Source organism: Leucopleurus acutus (assembly GCF_964270905.1).
Source record: "Leucopleurus acutus genome assembly, chromosome: 2".
Lineage (NCBI taxonomy): Eukaryota > Metazoa > Chordata > Mammalia > Artiodactyla > Delphinidae > Leucopleurus > Leucopleurus acutus.
Window position 1 is genome coordinate 117,576,741 of NC_139143.1, and position 15,666 is coordinate 117,592,406.

The following is a 15,666-nucleotide window of genomic DNA, read 5'->3' on the forward strand; positions in this document are numbered from 1 at the left end:
CTAAATAAAGTTGAGATGCTAGAAATCTCTCAATACATTTTAGAGGATTGATTTAAAAGACTTAGGGAGATAGGATGCTTGGAATGGATTTATCATTCCAGTCACCTATTCATTAGGTCAGTATTCATCATGACCCAGTCACCTATCTCCAAATATGTCCTGAGAAGGCCCAGAAGACCTTCTCTTCACTAATGCACTGAGAAAATAGTGAGGAGAATGCCAAAATCCTTTGAAATTACTGTAGCTTCTGTCCTCTAAGCACAGGGATGAAATTAGGAGATTATGCCATTGAAAGGGATCCCCAATTCCCTAGTGGACATAATAGGATCCAAAAGTGGCAGAGACCAAATGACTGCATTTAACCATCAGAGATGAGGTACTGGTGGTTACCATAATGGACAGGAGCGCCAGAGTAGTAATCATAGTCATTTGACTAAGAGGGATCTTTTTTTTTTTTTTTCTGCGGTACGCGGGCATCTCACTGCTGTGGCCTCTCCCGCTGCGGAGCACAGGCTCCAGACACGCAGGCTCAGCGGCCATGGCTCACGAGCCCAGCCGCTCTGCGGCATGTGGGATCCTCCTGGACCAGGGCACGAACCCGTGTCCCCTGCATCAGCAGGTGGACTCTCAACCACTGCGCCACTAGGAAGCCCCTAAGAAGGATTTTTAACAGTGGATAATTGATCATGATATCCCTACAATGAAATGGACGGACAATCTGCTAGGATCCTAATTGATCTGTATAATGAAAAGTTGATAGATCTGATAAAGAGAGACCTAAACTTCATTACCTTAGTGGGGACATACAATATCTTGTCATTGGCTTCTTAACTCATGGCTATTAAAATAGGACCACCAGTTGGTAGCCCCTAGAACTGTCTTTTCTACAGAAATAGTAAGCCAAAGCAATACCATATACCTGGGGAAATTCTAGTGATTAGTGCCACCATCGAAGACTCGAAAAATGCAGGGTGATGATTCTCATCACACTAGCATTTAACCTACCATTTGGCCTGTGTAGAAGATGAATGGGTCGCCTAAGATGAATTGGTCTACATCCAGATGTAGTCTTTTTATTAGGTGAATAAGCACAATTCTTAACACCTAACGTTCAGATATCACTCTAAAAAATGTCTTTTATTCATCCTAATATGCATGAAACAACTGAAGTCATTCACTTTCATTGGGAAGTGAGAGAATGGGGGAGAATTTATTGCTTTATGTAAGCGCTTTGTTAATTCTTTAGCTCCCTGTCATAATTTAGTGTGCAGGAACAGTGATGATTTCCTCAACTTATGGGACATCACTTTTGTCTACTACATTTATGATATTGTGCTGATAGGACCTAATGATCAGGAAATAGCACATACCATAGATGCCTTGTGTAGTAAATTGTCTTTCCCATAGATTCTATGGACCTTGACACTATCCCATTCAGAGGTGGAGTGTTTTACTCTTTCCCTCAGATTTGGGCTGACTTTCTATTTTATTTTAGATAACAAAATGCAGCATAAGTGATTCTGTGTAACTTCTGTGGCCATAGAGCTGCAGCTTCTGCATTTGTTGCTTGGAACACTTACTCTTGGGATGAAGCTGCCATGAAAAAAGCTCAGTTCGGTCACATGGAGAACCAATAGATAGAATGGGAGAGGTCCTGGCCTCCTGAGTGAACCCACCAAGTCACCAGACATAAATAAAATCATCTTGGTTAGTCCAGCTTCAGCAGCAATCTGGTTTCAACTTGGTGAGAGACCCCAGCTATTGCCACATGAACCAAAAAAACCATCCAGCTGAACCCTGCCTGAACTTCTGAAAGAAGTTCAGAACAAATAAAACAGTTTTTGTTTCAATCCACTAAGTTCGATAAAATAAGAAAAGGAAACCAAAACATACTGGAAAGAACACATGCAATTCAGAGTGGGAAAATGACAATTCAGGGTTCTGCTCCCTTACTAAAATTTCTTGGGCCCAGTCTGGGATATATTAGGTTACCCCCTCAATATTAAAGTTGTTTCACCTTGCATCCCCTTGGATCACGATGTTGGCTAGGGTCACTTATACAGCTGCATTCAGGGAACAAGGCTGTGCCTTGAAAGTCAACTGGCTCACAGGTCTACCACCTCAGGTGAGTGGCTCAAACAGCTGGGATCTGGATGGGTTTCCCTCTACAGCAGGGTAATTGGATTTCTTATATAGTACCTGGTTTCCAAGAGAGGAAAGCAGAACCTGCTAGGTCTCTCAGGGCCTAGGTCTGGAACTGGTCTAGGATCACTACATTCTATTGTTCAAATTCAAGAGGAGGGGAAACAGACTCCACTTGTGATTTGTGTACAGGGATGAGAAGAATTGTTTGTATGCCATTTTGGAAACAGTTTATTACACCACCAAACTTTTTTAAATTGCTTTTTTATTTTGCTAAGTATTGTTATTCATCCTGTAACTTTTAATTTCATTGTTTGCAATTTTTACATTATAACATACATTTGTTGTCATGAAGAAGAAAAACACAATTTTCATGCAACACTGCATTGTTGCATCTTACATACAAATGTCCCACTAATGAGTTTAATGAGTTCAGGCACTTGATATTTTAAATGCTTTATATCAGAAGTTTGCACACCATGTCCTGTGCGCCAAATCTATCCTATTTATTACTTATTTTTGTAAATAAAGTTTTACTGGAGCACAGGGACTTCCCTGGTGGCACAGTGGTCTTAACCACTGCCTGCTAATGCAGGGGACACGGGTTTGAGCCCCGGTCTGGGAAGATCCCACACACCATGGAGCAACTAAGTCCGTGTGCCACAACTATTGAGCCTGCGCTCTAGCGGCTGTGAGCCACAACTACTGAGGCAGCATGCCCTAAGTACTGAAGACCACACGCCTACAGCCCATGCTCCGCAACAAGAGAAGCCACTGCAATGAGAAGCCCACACACTGCAACAGAGTAGCCCCCGCTTACGGCAACTAGAGAAAGCCCACACGCAGCAACGAAGACCCAGTGCAGCCAAAAATATATAAATAAATTTATTTTAACAAAAAGTTTTATTGGAGCACAGCCAAGCCATGTATTTATGTATCCTCTATGGCATCTTTTAAGCAACAGTGGCAGAGTTAAGTATGACAGAGGCTGTATAACCCACAGAATTTAAAATATTTAATGTGTGACCCTTTATAGAAAAAGTATGCTGGTCTCTGCTTTAAATTATGCATAAATCCTTGGTGGAATGTTTCACAGGTGGTCAAGTGTTTAATGATATTTGGGGAAATTGGGGGTTTTGAATGCGCTGGAATGAACTGTTATTTTCCCATTTATGTAAAAATGGAATAAGGGGGGCTTCCCTGGTGGTGCAGTGGTTGCGAGTTTGCCTGCCGATGCAGGGGACACGGGTTCTTGCCCTGGTCCGGGAAGATCCCACATGCCGCGGAGCGGCTAGGCCCGTGAGCCATGGCCGCTGAGCCTGCGCGTCCAGAGCCTGTGCTCCGCAACGGGAGAGGCCAGAGGCCCGTGTACCGCAAAAAAAAACCCCAAAAACAAACAAAAAGAAAACAAAAAACAAAAAAATGGAATAAGGGATCTTTCTATCCAAAGGTTCACTATCCAACGAGATTTTAGCAACAGATTAGATTTAGAGGATGAGGGACGCCATATTTACTTTACCTGGACAATTCAGTTAAATAAGTCAGTTTGAGAATCTTATGTAATCATTTTGAGATTTTGTGAATGTTTCCTCTTGAATGTCTTACACAGGTGGTAACTTATAATACCAATGCAATTTAATTAAAATAAGTATTTTTCTTAACAGCAGCCTAACATCTGTGTACAATTATTTTTCTAATTATGGCAAGTTAGCAAGGTTAGCTAGAATCCTAGCTTAGTGCTAGAAAAATCCCAAGAATTATGTTCCTTGCCCCCAACTCTACCTGTCCTCTTCCTCTTTTCTTTTTTATTTTTGCAGATGAGAGGACTAGCCCAGAGAAGCTAGTTGACTTGCCGAAGGTTATGATCCATCAGTGAGAGAGTAGGTACGTATATCCGCAGTTCCCCGTGCTTATTAACATTTGCATATATAGAAGCTAATGTGTTGGGGAAGCTAATGTGTTTTTTCACACACACACACTGTATTTTATTTTTACAAGAGATAAATAAACTGGTTGGGGAACTTTTTGCTGGACAATCATAGCGCTGGGGCGGGGGGGCGGCGGGGGGGGGAAGCATTGCTGGAATCATCAGTGGAAAATATTCTTTAGTGAAACCAATAAGACGTACGCCATGGTTAAACTGCTCAGTTGATAGTGGCTCTATTTGTGAACCTAATGTGATAGCCTACGATTTTGAACGTTAGGTTGAGGCATTAGATAACTTTTTTATTTAACTTTTCCAAATAGAATCTGGCCTTGTTCAGTTTATAAACCATACCAGCTGGCTGTAGCACAGATACAAATAATTTGTGACCTGAAAGATGCCTTCGAGATCACCGTCCGGTTCCCTCATTTAACAGGAGAAAATAGGCCCAGGGAATGATCTCAGATAAACAGATTTTAGCTGTTTACATTTATAACGAGCTTTCTTCCAGTCGCGGTTGCCTTGGTTTTTTCAAATCTCCTCCTTTAAATAGCAAAAGCAGGACACTTGCAAGCCAAGTATCAGAAAATTTGGAATCCATCGGCTTTACTTCCTTTTCTGGTTGAACTCAGTTAAGATTTTTTTAGTAACTACACACAAACGCTACCCTTCTCGGAAAACAAACGGTCGCGGGGTCGGAGGAGTTCACGGGGAGAACCAACAGAAAGACAAAGCTGCTCTCCCGGGCTCCGCCCCCTCACTCCAGCCAATAGCAGCAGACGCCGGCGCTCGCTTTCCCGAGCTCGGCCAATTGGCTGCGCCGCTGCGAGCCCGACGGAAGGGGCGGGGCGGCCGTTACCAGAGAAGCCATTTGCTGGTTACCAACTCCGCTTGGTCACGCTTGCACCTTGTTGGGCGTTCTGCCACCGCGAGCCGTTCTAGGAGTTCGCCTGCTTCCCGCGTCGAGTCCTTACCTTCCTAGCTTTCATCCGCTGCACTGCCCCCCGCGTCCCGCTCCGTTCTAGCCGACCCAGGGCTGGAGAACACAGGTATGCTCACGGGCGTCTTACACTAACGTTCGCCGAGCGTCAGCCTTGGCGGCCCTGGCGGACCCCTTTCATAGCGGAGCGGCGGCGGGCTGACGTCACGGCGACGTACTGACGCAGCGGTAGGGACGTCGGCGTGCTTTTGGAGGGGGAAGCAAGCTTCCTCGGCTTGCATGGCCGAGGCTTAGTTACCGCGGGCAGCTCTGGGGGCGGGGCGGTGGCCAAGGTGGGTCACGGAAGTGAGAGGCCCTCGCGTCCACCCAAAACTGAACTCAGCCGCTTTCTACCTACACCGTCCTCTCCCCCCAGACAGACAGCTTGGGCTTGGGAAAGGCAGCGAGGAAGTGTGTGGTCCCTGGGACAGCAGGGCAGATCTTAGCCGAGGTGGGCTTGTCCAGCACGGAGCCCTGACCCGGCCGGCCCCGGGCACTGCATCGTTGCTTACCGAAATAGTGCTCTCTTACGTATACGGCTGGTTTTTAAATGCCCACCATATAATGTGCCAGACTCTGGTAAGCTCCGGGGCTCCTTAAGTAAAGAATACTCCAGGCCTCGGGGAAATAATTCGTTCTCCAGGGTCCTAGAGTGCAGCCTCAGTTCCTTTAAGTATGTGGTTTGGGCAGGTCACTAACGTTACTGCCTTCAGCTTCCTTTTCTGTAAAATGAGAAGCATAAGTCACTTTAGAGTGGTTGTAATAAAAGAAATTAAGTTAACCAGTGCCAGGTTTTGAGTAGGTGGTCAGTAAGTGTTGCTTGTTTAGTGAGGAAACCATAGCCAGACTTTGGCTGGTGTTGGGTTAAAGTCTATTGCAGAGACGAAGTTTCCCTATCATCTCACACATAGTAAGGTTTCAGGTGTTTTTGAATGAATGAGGTTCTTGGAGTAGTTTTAAGCACCACTTGGTTAGTTATGGTTAAAGGAATAGACTGCGGTAAGCCTGTCGGCTTTTAAAATGTGTTTGATACCTTTCTGCTTTAATAAGATTGTCACGGCAATGTTTGTCATGGCCCTTAACAGCCAGGTATCCATTTTTTGCTTCTCATTTTCTTCTAATTTCACAATTGATGTGTATTAATAGGATAGTTTTTGCATCTCAAACACCCAGAGGTATGAGAAAATGGTTTTGTTTATATCGCTATTAATCACTGCTTAGTTTGTGCAAGTGACTGAGACCCAAGTATCTGGGTATAGCAATGAGGTTGACAGAACATCTATCCCCTTCGGCACAGTTCTGTTGGAAGTCAATAATTGTTCTCCTGGGCTCTGGTTTAATAGAACTCAGTCAATTTTTGACTACATTGAAAATGACTTGTAATAATAATGCAAAGAATAGATTTTGAAAGGATTGTTTTCAAGTTAAGAGTTGGTTCTATACAGATAACTCAGGCCTGCAAGTAATTTCAGGAATGGTGAATGACTCAGGACGATTTTTTTTTTTTTTAAGATGAAAAAAATTAAGGAGAAGGCCTGGTGGGAAAGCAGCCCCAACAGAGTGACCAAAGGGGTCCTAAATTAAACAAACAAAACTCCCCACCTGTAAGTGTTTCTACTTCATTCTGTTCAAACCTCATGACAGCTTTGGCTGGCAAAGCTTATTCTCATTTTGTAGGAGAGAGAACCAAAGGGCTATTGAAACTAAGGGTTGTCTGTGTCAGGTGGCTCATAAGGACTGTGAACTGATGAATCTGGCCCAGTGTTCTTTTTAATATGCTGCCTCTGGGTCATCAGGAATGGTTAAATTATGTTCAGTCTATCTGTACTCTGAGAAGGAAGAAATAATACATACTTTTAAAAGATTTTCTTCAAACTGGTCTAAATTAATTTTTGTATTTAAAAGGATAAGTAATCATTTCCTGCAACTTAGATGTGGAGCAATCCATTCAGATGGTCATGGGTAAATGAGGGGTTACATTTGATCGTTTCTTTCCATACTGATCTCTTGCTATTCCTGTATTCTAATTCCTTCATTGTTTTTCTTTTTTTTTTTAAAATCACCAGTGGCAACAACTTTTGATTTCTTCAAAAATTTTTGTTGGAAAAGAATGTTGGAATTTCATCTCTCTTGGGACGCTAATAACCTGATCACTGCTTCTCCTCTCCTCTCCTCCATATGCCGAGTCCATTTTCCAAAACACCACTGTACTTACCTTTTATTTATTTTATTTATTTATTTTTTTTTTTGCGGTACGCGGGGCTCTCAATGTTGCGGCCTCTCACGTTGCGGAGCACAGGCTCCGGACGCGCAGGCTCAGCGGCCATGGCCCACAGACCCAGCCGCTCCGCGGCATGTGGGATCATCCCGGACCGGGGCACGAACCCGCGTCCCCCGCATTGGCAGGCAGACTCTCAACCACTGCGCCACCAGGGAAGCCCTGTACTTACCTTTTAAAGATGCACTTCTGATTTGTCATTCTCCTGCTTAAAATTGTTTAATGGTCTGTCTTAACCTTTAGGAAAAAATTCAAGCTCTTGAGCTTGGTATACAGTGTCTACTTTCATGTGTCCAGTCTCATCTTTTGCCACGTGCCCTTTCAAATCATGTTCCGTCATGATTCCTTGTTCTTGCTGGTACTTTACCCTCTATCCGGAATGCCTGTTTTCTGTTCCCTTTTGCCAAGCTCAAACTTGTTCTGCTGGACTCTACTGAGGATCCATCTCTGGGAAGTCTCCCAGGATCCTGCCAGTTGCTTTTGCAGTACCTGATGAGTCCCCGTCATAGTCTTTAGAACACTGGATTTTAGTGGTCTGCTCACTGCTCTCTCTTTAGACTTGTAGTCTGTGCCTTCAAGGAGCTCAATCTTATTCATCCTTCATTTCCTTGTACAGAACAATTTTCTTTTTTTTTTAATATAAACTGAATTTATAAGAGTGCTAAAACACTCTTATAAAAGGGAAGTTTGTATGTTACTTTCAGCTGTGTGGATTCTTATATTTATATTTCAGTACCTGATGGCTTTCATTCAAAACTGAGTTCCACCACTTTCTTACTTGTAATCTTGATCAAGCTGTTTTCTAAAACTTGGTTTCTTCAATGAGTAGCCTTTAGATGATAATAGCAACAGTGTAGGTTTTTGGTCAGTGAATGCTGTTAATAAATGGCAGCATGTCATGCTGTCCTTTTGTTGAAGGGAAGGAAAATGTTTTATGTTTATCTGATAAAGGATGCTGACTATTTGGGGTTAGACAATGTTCTGAACATCTTTGGTCCCGTCTTCTGGATAATTGGGTTCTCTGTGGGGCTTCCTCTCAAAAGTGTTTCAGTTTGAGCAATAAATTATTTGGTGACCCTAACTTGTATATTGGAACCTAACCTATGCCTCTCACTGATTAATTTTTGAGGGTAGATGGTGATGGGTATATTTGCCCTCACAGATTTAGTAGCAAGTTTAAAGAAGAACTAAAATATTACCATTTATGGAGCAATTAAATTCTAAACTGTATGATTCTGAGAATATTATTAGATGTTTAGGATTCTTGGTGGGCTGGATCAGTCAGAGGAACACTTTGAGAAGGAGGGAGGACTTGGGCCTTGAAAGTATGTATGTATCCTTTATTTACAAATCAGTCACTCTTCCTGTCAATTTTTTTCCCCCGTATTATCCAATCTGCAATGCTTTTATTTTTAAATTCCTTTATTCATTGGACAGAAGCATTAGCTAATTACTTTTCAAAGTTAATCTCTCTATATCAGAAAATGTTTTTTCCAGTTTTGATAGCCTTTACTGATAAGTTCAGTTTTCCACTTCTGGTTATTTTTACTCTGCCTACTTCCAAATTTCGTATACCTTTTTTTTTTTCACTATGGAGTCCAAAAAGGCATGCAGTTACTTCTCTAGTAAACTTTTGACTAGTGTTTAGTGTGGGAAATTAGCAACATTCCTGTATCTACTTGGTATTCTTTGCTGAATATTTCATAGTGAATTTTTCAGTATAAGCTGTGTGCTTTTGTTTGAAGCCAGTGGGAGCTAGTTTTCCAAGGATTAGTGTGTGGCAAAACAAATTGAAATCTGCAAGATTCAAATGCTAGTCTCTTTAGAGAGATTAGTTTTCAATACATACTTGGAGCTGGTTAGTTTATGTAGAACAATCTAGGTGCTGCGGAAGGTCATGGACTGATCTTTCTTTTCTCTTACCATGGCCAGCATCATGGTCCCTGAACAGCCATCCCTCAAATGCTTGTTGCTGGCCAAAATGGAACATAGTTAAATGAGTGTAGCTGGATCAGCATAAACCCATGACCACACCTGGAAGAAGCTTTAAGTACATGCCTTTTGGGTAGGGGAGTGATAAAGTCATTTCTGTATAGGAAATTTAATTCTTTAAACATTAAAAATATTTTAAATTGCTATTCTTTAGGGATTTGATCATTAAGTATGTGTGCAGAATATGTGTCTTTGTTTCACCACTAACAAGTTATACAAAAATATATTACATTTGTAAATTGGCAGTTTATTCTACATAATTGAAAACATTTTCTTGTGAAATGTCTGCTTTTCCACTCAAGAATACATTTGGTCTCCCAAAATGATAGCATTTTTTATAAAGGCAGGATTTTTTTTGCTAAAGAAAATTATTACATTGTTCAGCACACATATGTTTTTGGTTAAAATATGGTTACAACACAAAAATAGTGGAGTACCTTGGAACCTCTCAACAATATTTATCCTATATTCACTTCTAGATTGTGAGAATATGATAGTTGATAATTTCTATGCAAATATTTGAGACATACCCAGTTCTCTGTTTCACGTTTTGAGAAATCAGTAATGAAGATACATTTTAGAATGTTGGGCTAAAAGTCATTCTAAAAATCCCTATTTTTATAATATGTTAGTTTTATTTGTTTACCCTTTAAGATAAGATACAATTACTTATGTTGTATGATTTTATCATGTGACAAAACTTATAGAAAAATTATATAAATAGCTGCCAATAGCCCACAAAGCCAAGCAAGAACTAAAGTACTGATACCAAACTGAATCTTACCTCATAAAATGTTTTCAATAAATTGAAGATCTCTACCCTCTTACACTGATTTGTGAACTTTTATTTTAAATATATGAACTATTTTTCTTTTAATTATGCCAGAAAAGATAAGTAAAAAAGCAGCAGTCTTTACTCATCTTATTCATTAATTGCTCTAAGCCTTGAGTCCTCTCCTTGAAATATTGCTTAGCTTTTACAAGACTTACAGGTGCTGAGGATTCCAATAAATAAGACGTTCTTTTTTGAGATTCCATTGTACAGAGAGACGAATATTTAAACAAGTGAATGGACAAAAGATAAGTACCAAAACTGAACAAATCAGTAGATGATAATTTTCTTGATGGCAGTGACTTATCCAAGCATATTCTTCTTCACCTTTAGGTTTGGGTTTTCATTTGATTTTGTGTATCCATATGTTTTAAATTTTTCTGGGCTACCAATAGCTCAAAATGTTATGTCCTAATAACAGATGCGTGTTTGCAGCATTCAGGTAGATCATCTTAGACTATATGTATCTTATTCAACATTTCCGTTTTGACGTGAGTTTCTAGTATTGAAAAAATATGAGGATGCTTTTCACTGGCCTGTATCCTAAATATTTATCTTTCTGGTATACAGAACCTTTGGACAAAAAAAATAGATAAATTTTTACAGACATTTGAAAGGATTTCTGAATTGCTAATTAAATATAGTGAATAATTTTCAAACTTTAATTTCACGTCTACTTAAAGTATTGAAAATTCTTGAACATATGTATTTTATGATACAGATAAATAAAAATAAATTACAAAGAGGTAAAATATCTCTGAAAAAATGCAGAAAACCTTAAATATGACATTTGATTTTGTATAAACAAAGTTAGGGAGACACATTTCCATATATTAGATTTGAAAAACTACAGCCTTAATGATTGCCAGAGCACTAACTCATTACTTAAAATGTAATTGTTTTGAAGAAATTCATAAATATTCACATTTTAAAAATGACATCTCCAAGTTTGAGAGAAAACAATTAGATTATTTAGTAAAACTTAGAAGTAATGTCATCTGTCCATTCATTATCACCAAAGAATAACTTAGATTGAGCTTTTTTAAAAAATATGATTTATTTATAGGAATAAATGAATTTAATATTGAAAAGTCTACTTTAAGAAAATAACTTCTTTGTAGCTATTGTTGCCAGCTACTTTCAAAAGTATCTTAAATTTTTACTGTTACAGGCATGAATAACATACATTTCCTATTGGATAAATCTAATGCAACTGAGAATGATAGTTATTCTGTGGTTTTTACATCCATTTTCTAGTCCGATTGGATTAGGATATTATTATAATACTTCAAGAAATAGACTAATAGTAATTTCTACATTCTTGTGAGTATGTAGAAAATAGTGGGCCTTTTGGAAACTCTGTATGGAAGTTGGCAATCGTTGAATGATTATGCTATGCAATTTTGATACTATTTTGAATTAGTATCACAATGAGTAGCAGTTATAATTTCAAGTTTGTCTGTGAAATATTATTCTTTTACAGATCTTTAGGATTTTTATCTTATTGGGTAATAGCAGAAAAAAAGAATCTACTGAAATGATGTTTAATAATTAAAATATTTCCTAGATTTCAGCTTATGTGGAGAACTTGTTGTGGAAGCCACCTATAAATCCATTTACCGAATTTATGGAGAAGCCTACAAATGATGGAAGTCATTCAGAAGAACTCTTTTCCCATTTTAAAAGTGTACCAGAGAAAGAACATTTACCATGGCATGCCTGTGAAAGTCATCTCAGCTGGTATTCTCAACAATAGCAGGGGATAGCTTAATTTTTTGATTTCAGGGTTTCATGTTTTGTCCATACTGTAAATTATTTGAATCAAATACAGCATTCTTTCAAGAATATCATCTAACAGCCTAGTAATTTATATTTATTTAATCTGATTACAGATGTACTAATTTAGCAGAATTTGCCTAGTTATTTTGGAATTTTAGTGAAAGCAATTAAAAATGAAACCCTTACCTATAAAAAAATTTGTAAAGTATATATCTTTCTAACTAATGTAAATGAAAATATAAATACTATGGGATATTGGAAATATAGTTAATGAGTACTACTTCACTGTCATTTGGGATATTGCTATCTAACAAATACCTGCCATATTTTGCTTCTTTAGTATGGAGAGTGCACTTGTTATTTGTACGACTCATTGCTCCCCAAAATAAGTCTTAAAATACCATGCTTGTTGCTATGGATACTATAGTCCAACTTCTAGTTTAGCTTAAATGAAAATGATGTTTGGTCATATATAATCATTCTTGACTTTCTGTACGTGGTTTTTAATAATGATAACTGTCTTTTGTAGCAACCATCTTCATTGGGCCCATCATTTTAAGACATCTTAAGTGGTGCTTAAGAATACAGTCTACTTCTTAGAGACATAGCCTCTAAGATGCCATTCATTGTTGCTGAGCCATTACATTATGTTCCATAAAAGAAAAAAGGTGTCAATTAAAGAAAGACACAATGCTTTCTTATGGCTTGGAATTTTATTTATAAATATTGAAAAAACTCCTTCAAACTTATACATAGATTTTTAGTCCAAATAACTCTGCACTTATATAAAAATAAAATGTGAATGAAATAAAGTAGGTAAGGTATTCTCAAAACTTCCTTATACTCAAAGCCCAACTCTTATGAGTTACTTTTTGACTCAGAGTTATCCTTGCTATTAAGAGTATTGGTGATATGTACTGGTATTTCTTAGGAGCATCTATAACTGAAATGAAATTTATTGGTGATGGGCTCTTACAATATACAGCAAGCCTACCTTGGGGTCTTGCTTCTAGAATGTTGCTAAACATTCCTACTTCAACAACTCCTCCAATCCCTCTCTATGACCCTTTGTTGTTACCGGTTAAAAAAGTGCTGTACCCCATCTCTGGGATGTTCTTCAAAACATTGGAGGCTCATTCTGTAAGTTCTGGACCTGTACAGGAAAGACAGCTAAGGACTGCTTCCAGACTGACAGAGATTGTAAGAAGCATCCCAATTTCGGGATGTAAAAATGTGAGCCCCCATACCCAAAGATGTATCTTACAGTGATACACAGTAATGTCTGTGTAAAATGTAATCAAGAAAGCAAATATTATCAGTTTTGTTTTGAATGATAATAATGTTTTATAAAGCCAAATGTGAAGGATTTTTAGATATTTGGAGAGGTTTAGTTTTTTGTGTTCCATTTGTTTAGCTTACACATTTCTCTGGAGGATTTTTTTTGTGAAAAACAATAAGTTTCAAGAAAGCATTTTGGAATAAGGTCTAGGAAGACAAATCTTTTGGCTTTGGAGTAAGGGAGAAGGAAGGGAAGAAAAGACACGAACACGTTCACACAAATCATTTTACAAACAGGAGAAGAGATGTTCAATAATTATCAAATAGCGCAGGGATAATTGCTGTTGGTAGTCTTTGTGTTTTACATATCTTAACATTTTAAAAACTGTCTTTCCATGTATAGTTAAGTGTAGAAAAAATATGGAAGTACAGAAAAAATTCATTTTCAGTGAAAACTTACTGTTATATTTTGCAGAGCAATTTATGGAACTGTAGTATTTAATCATGCTATGCTCTGTTTGCATTAAAAGCATAACTAGTTTATGTAACAGCTTTAACTTAAAGTTTATTTGTGCATATCTAATTAGCCTAAAGCAGGACATCCTAATTGAGAAGACCAAATTGGAAGCAACATTTAAGGAAGCCGAGTTAGCAACTTGTTCCGTAGAATTACTTTTGCCATTATTTAAGGACACCATTGAAGAGATTAGTTTTGAAAATGTGAGTACTTGCCTAGTGAATGTGCAATAAAATGAGAAGCTAGGATAATACTCAGAATTCATTAACTGAGGTCTCATATCTTGTAGTAGTTATGCTCACATACTGGTATTTGATATAAAAAATGCAGGTTTATTAGTGTTTTTCATTCCTGTGTCATTAATTGCAATTCTTTTCCTCAGAGATAATCTCAGGCATGTATTTGATGAGACGCTAAGCTAGAAAGTACCTTGGTGCTTGGCTAGAAAGTACCTTGATGCTTGCCTTACCTGAGTTGAACTAGAGTCAACTTTTCTCAAGAGTGAATTTAAAATATTCTTCACTCTCACTCTTCACTTTCACTCTTGAGAGATGAAATATATTTTCTATAGTATTGTGTGGAATAGAAATCTCTATTCTAAAAGTTCAGTGTACTAAAGTTTGAGTTAAGGACAAAAAAATAGATTGTATTCTATTAGTTTTATTAAAATTAATGCCTGAAATACTTTAGGGTTTAAGCCCTTATTTTGATTTCATTTTACTTTAGAACCATGTAACATATACTACTTACTGCTGAAAAACCTGGCATATCTTACTACTTCTATGTGCAAAAGAATGATTTTATTACTAGGAAAAGTATTCTTTGATAATAGTAGTAGTATATTTTAGAGTGTCTTAATGCTATGTCTTAAAATGTGTATGTGCTTCTTATATTTTGTCAGACTGATCTTTCTGCATCCAATTTGAAGATTTCTAAACAGAAGGAAATATTAAGCAAAGAATTAGACTCTTTTAAAGATTTAAAACAAACTTTAGAACATCTTCTTAGAAAGACAGAACACCAACAGGTAAGAAATACTAAGCACTATTTTAATAGCGATATTTCTCGCTTGAAGGGTATATTATTTCTTGAAATTAAAATATTGGTATATTTGAAATGGAAATGATTCTTGAATTTTTGTTTGAAATGGCAATCATTAACCCCCACTTTCAATGTTTCATAAATACTTTTACATGAAAGCAGCATATTTTTATAGAAAATATATTTTTATTTTCAATCTCAAAAACTTTCATTATTTGTCATACTTCATTTCAATTGATTACAATAAAATACTCTTAGAATTTAAGCCCTTGTGTACATTGTATTTATACATTCATATATTCCTTTTTTAACAGTTTCACCGAGATATAATTCACATACCATACAGTTCACCGGTTTAAAGTATGCAATTCAGTGATTTTTAGTATATTCACAGAATTGTGTAGCCATCACCACTATCAACCTTAGAGCATTTTCATCACTACAAAAAGAAACCCATTGCTCTTTAGAATTTTACTTCCCATCCCCACTACCCCTCTTTAGCCCATTATCTACTTTTTCTCTGTGGATTTGCTGACTTCAGATATTCCATATAAATGAAGTCATACAGTATGTATGACCCTCAAAATGAATAAACATTTTTCGTTCTCATTTAAAATATCTACATGGAATTCTGTTATTGATTTGCTGTAATTTTTTTTTTTTAATTTTTATTTTATTTATTTATTTTTGACAGTGTTGGGTCTTCGTTTCTGTGCAAGGGCTTTCTCTAGTTGTGGCAAGCGGGGGCCACTCTTCATCGCGGTGCGCGGGCCTCTCACTGTCGTGGCCTCTCTTGTTGCGGAGCACAGGCTCCAGATGCGCAGGCTCAGTAGTTGTGGCTCACGGGCCTAGTTGCTCCGCGGCATGTGGGATCTTCCCAGACCAGGGCTCGGACCTGTGTCCC

At 38.1% G+C, this 15,666-nt stretch overlaps 1 protein-coding gene across 2 annotated transcripts in view; it reads left to right on the forward strand.

Annotated features, from left to right (window-relative positions):
* The first annotated feature begins 4,954 nt into the window (after positions 1-4,954).
* The window catches only part of ODF2L (outer dense fiber of sperm tails 2 like), a 36,444-nt gene continuing 25,732 nt past the window's right edge, over positions 4,955-15,666 (forward strand). For both annotated transcript variants that reach the window (XM_082834061.1, XM_082834062.1), the window contains exons 1-4: positions 4,955-5,115; positions 11,715-11,887; positions 13,792-13,924; positions 14,623-14,748. In XM_082834061.1, coding sequence (XP_082690187.1) covers positions 11,775-11,887; positions 13,792-13,924; positions 14,623-14,748 — 372 coding nt within the window. In that variant the 5' untranslated portion in view covers positions 4,955-5,115; positions 11,715-11,774. The remainder of the gene's footprint in view (positions 5,116-11,714; positions 11,888-13,791; positions 13,925-14,622; positions 14,749-15,666) is intronic.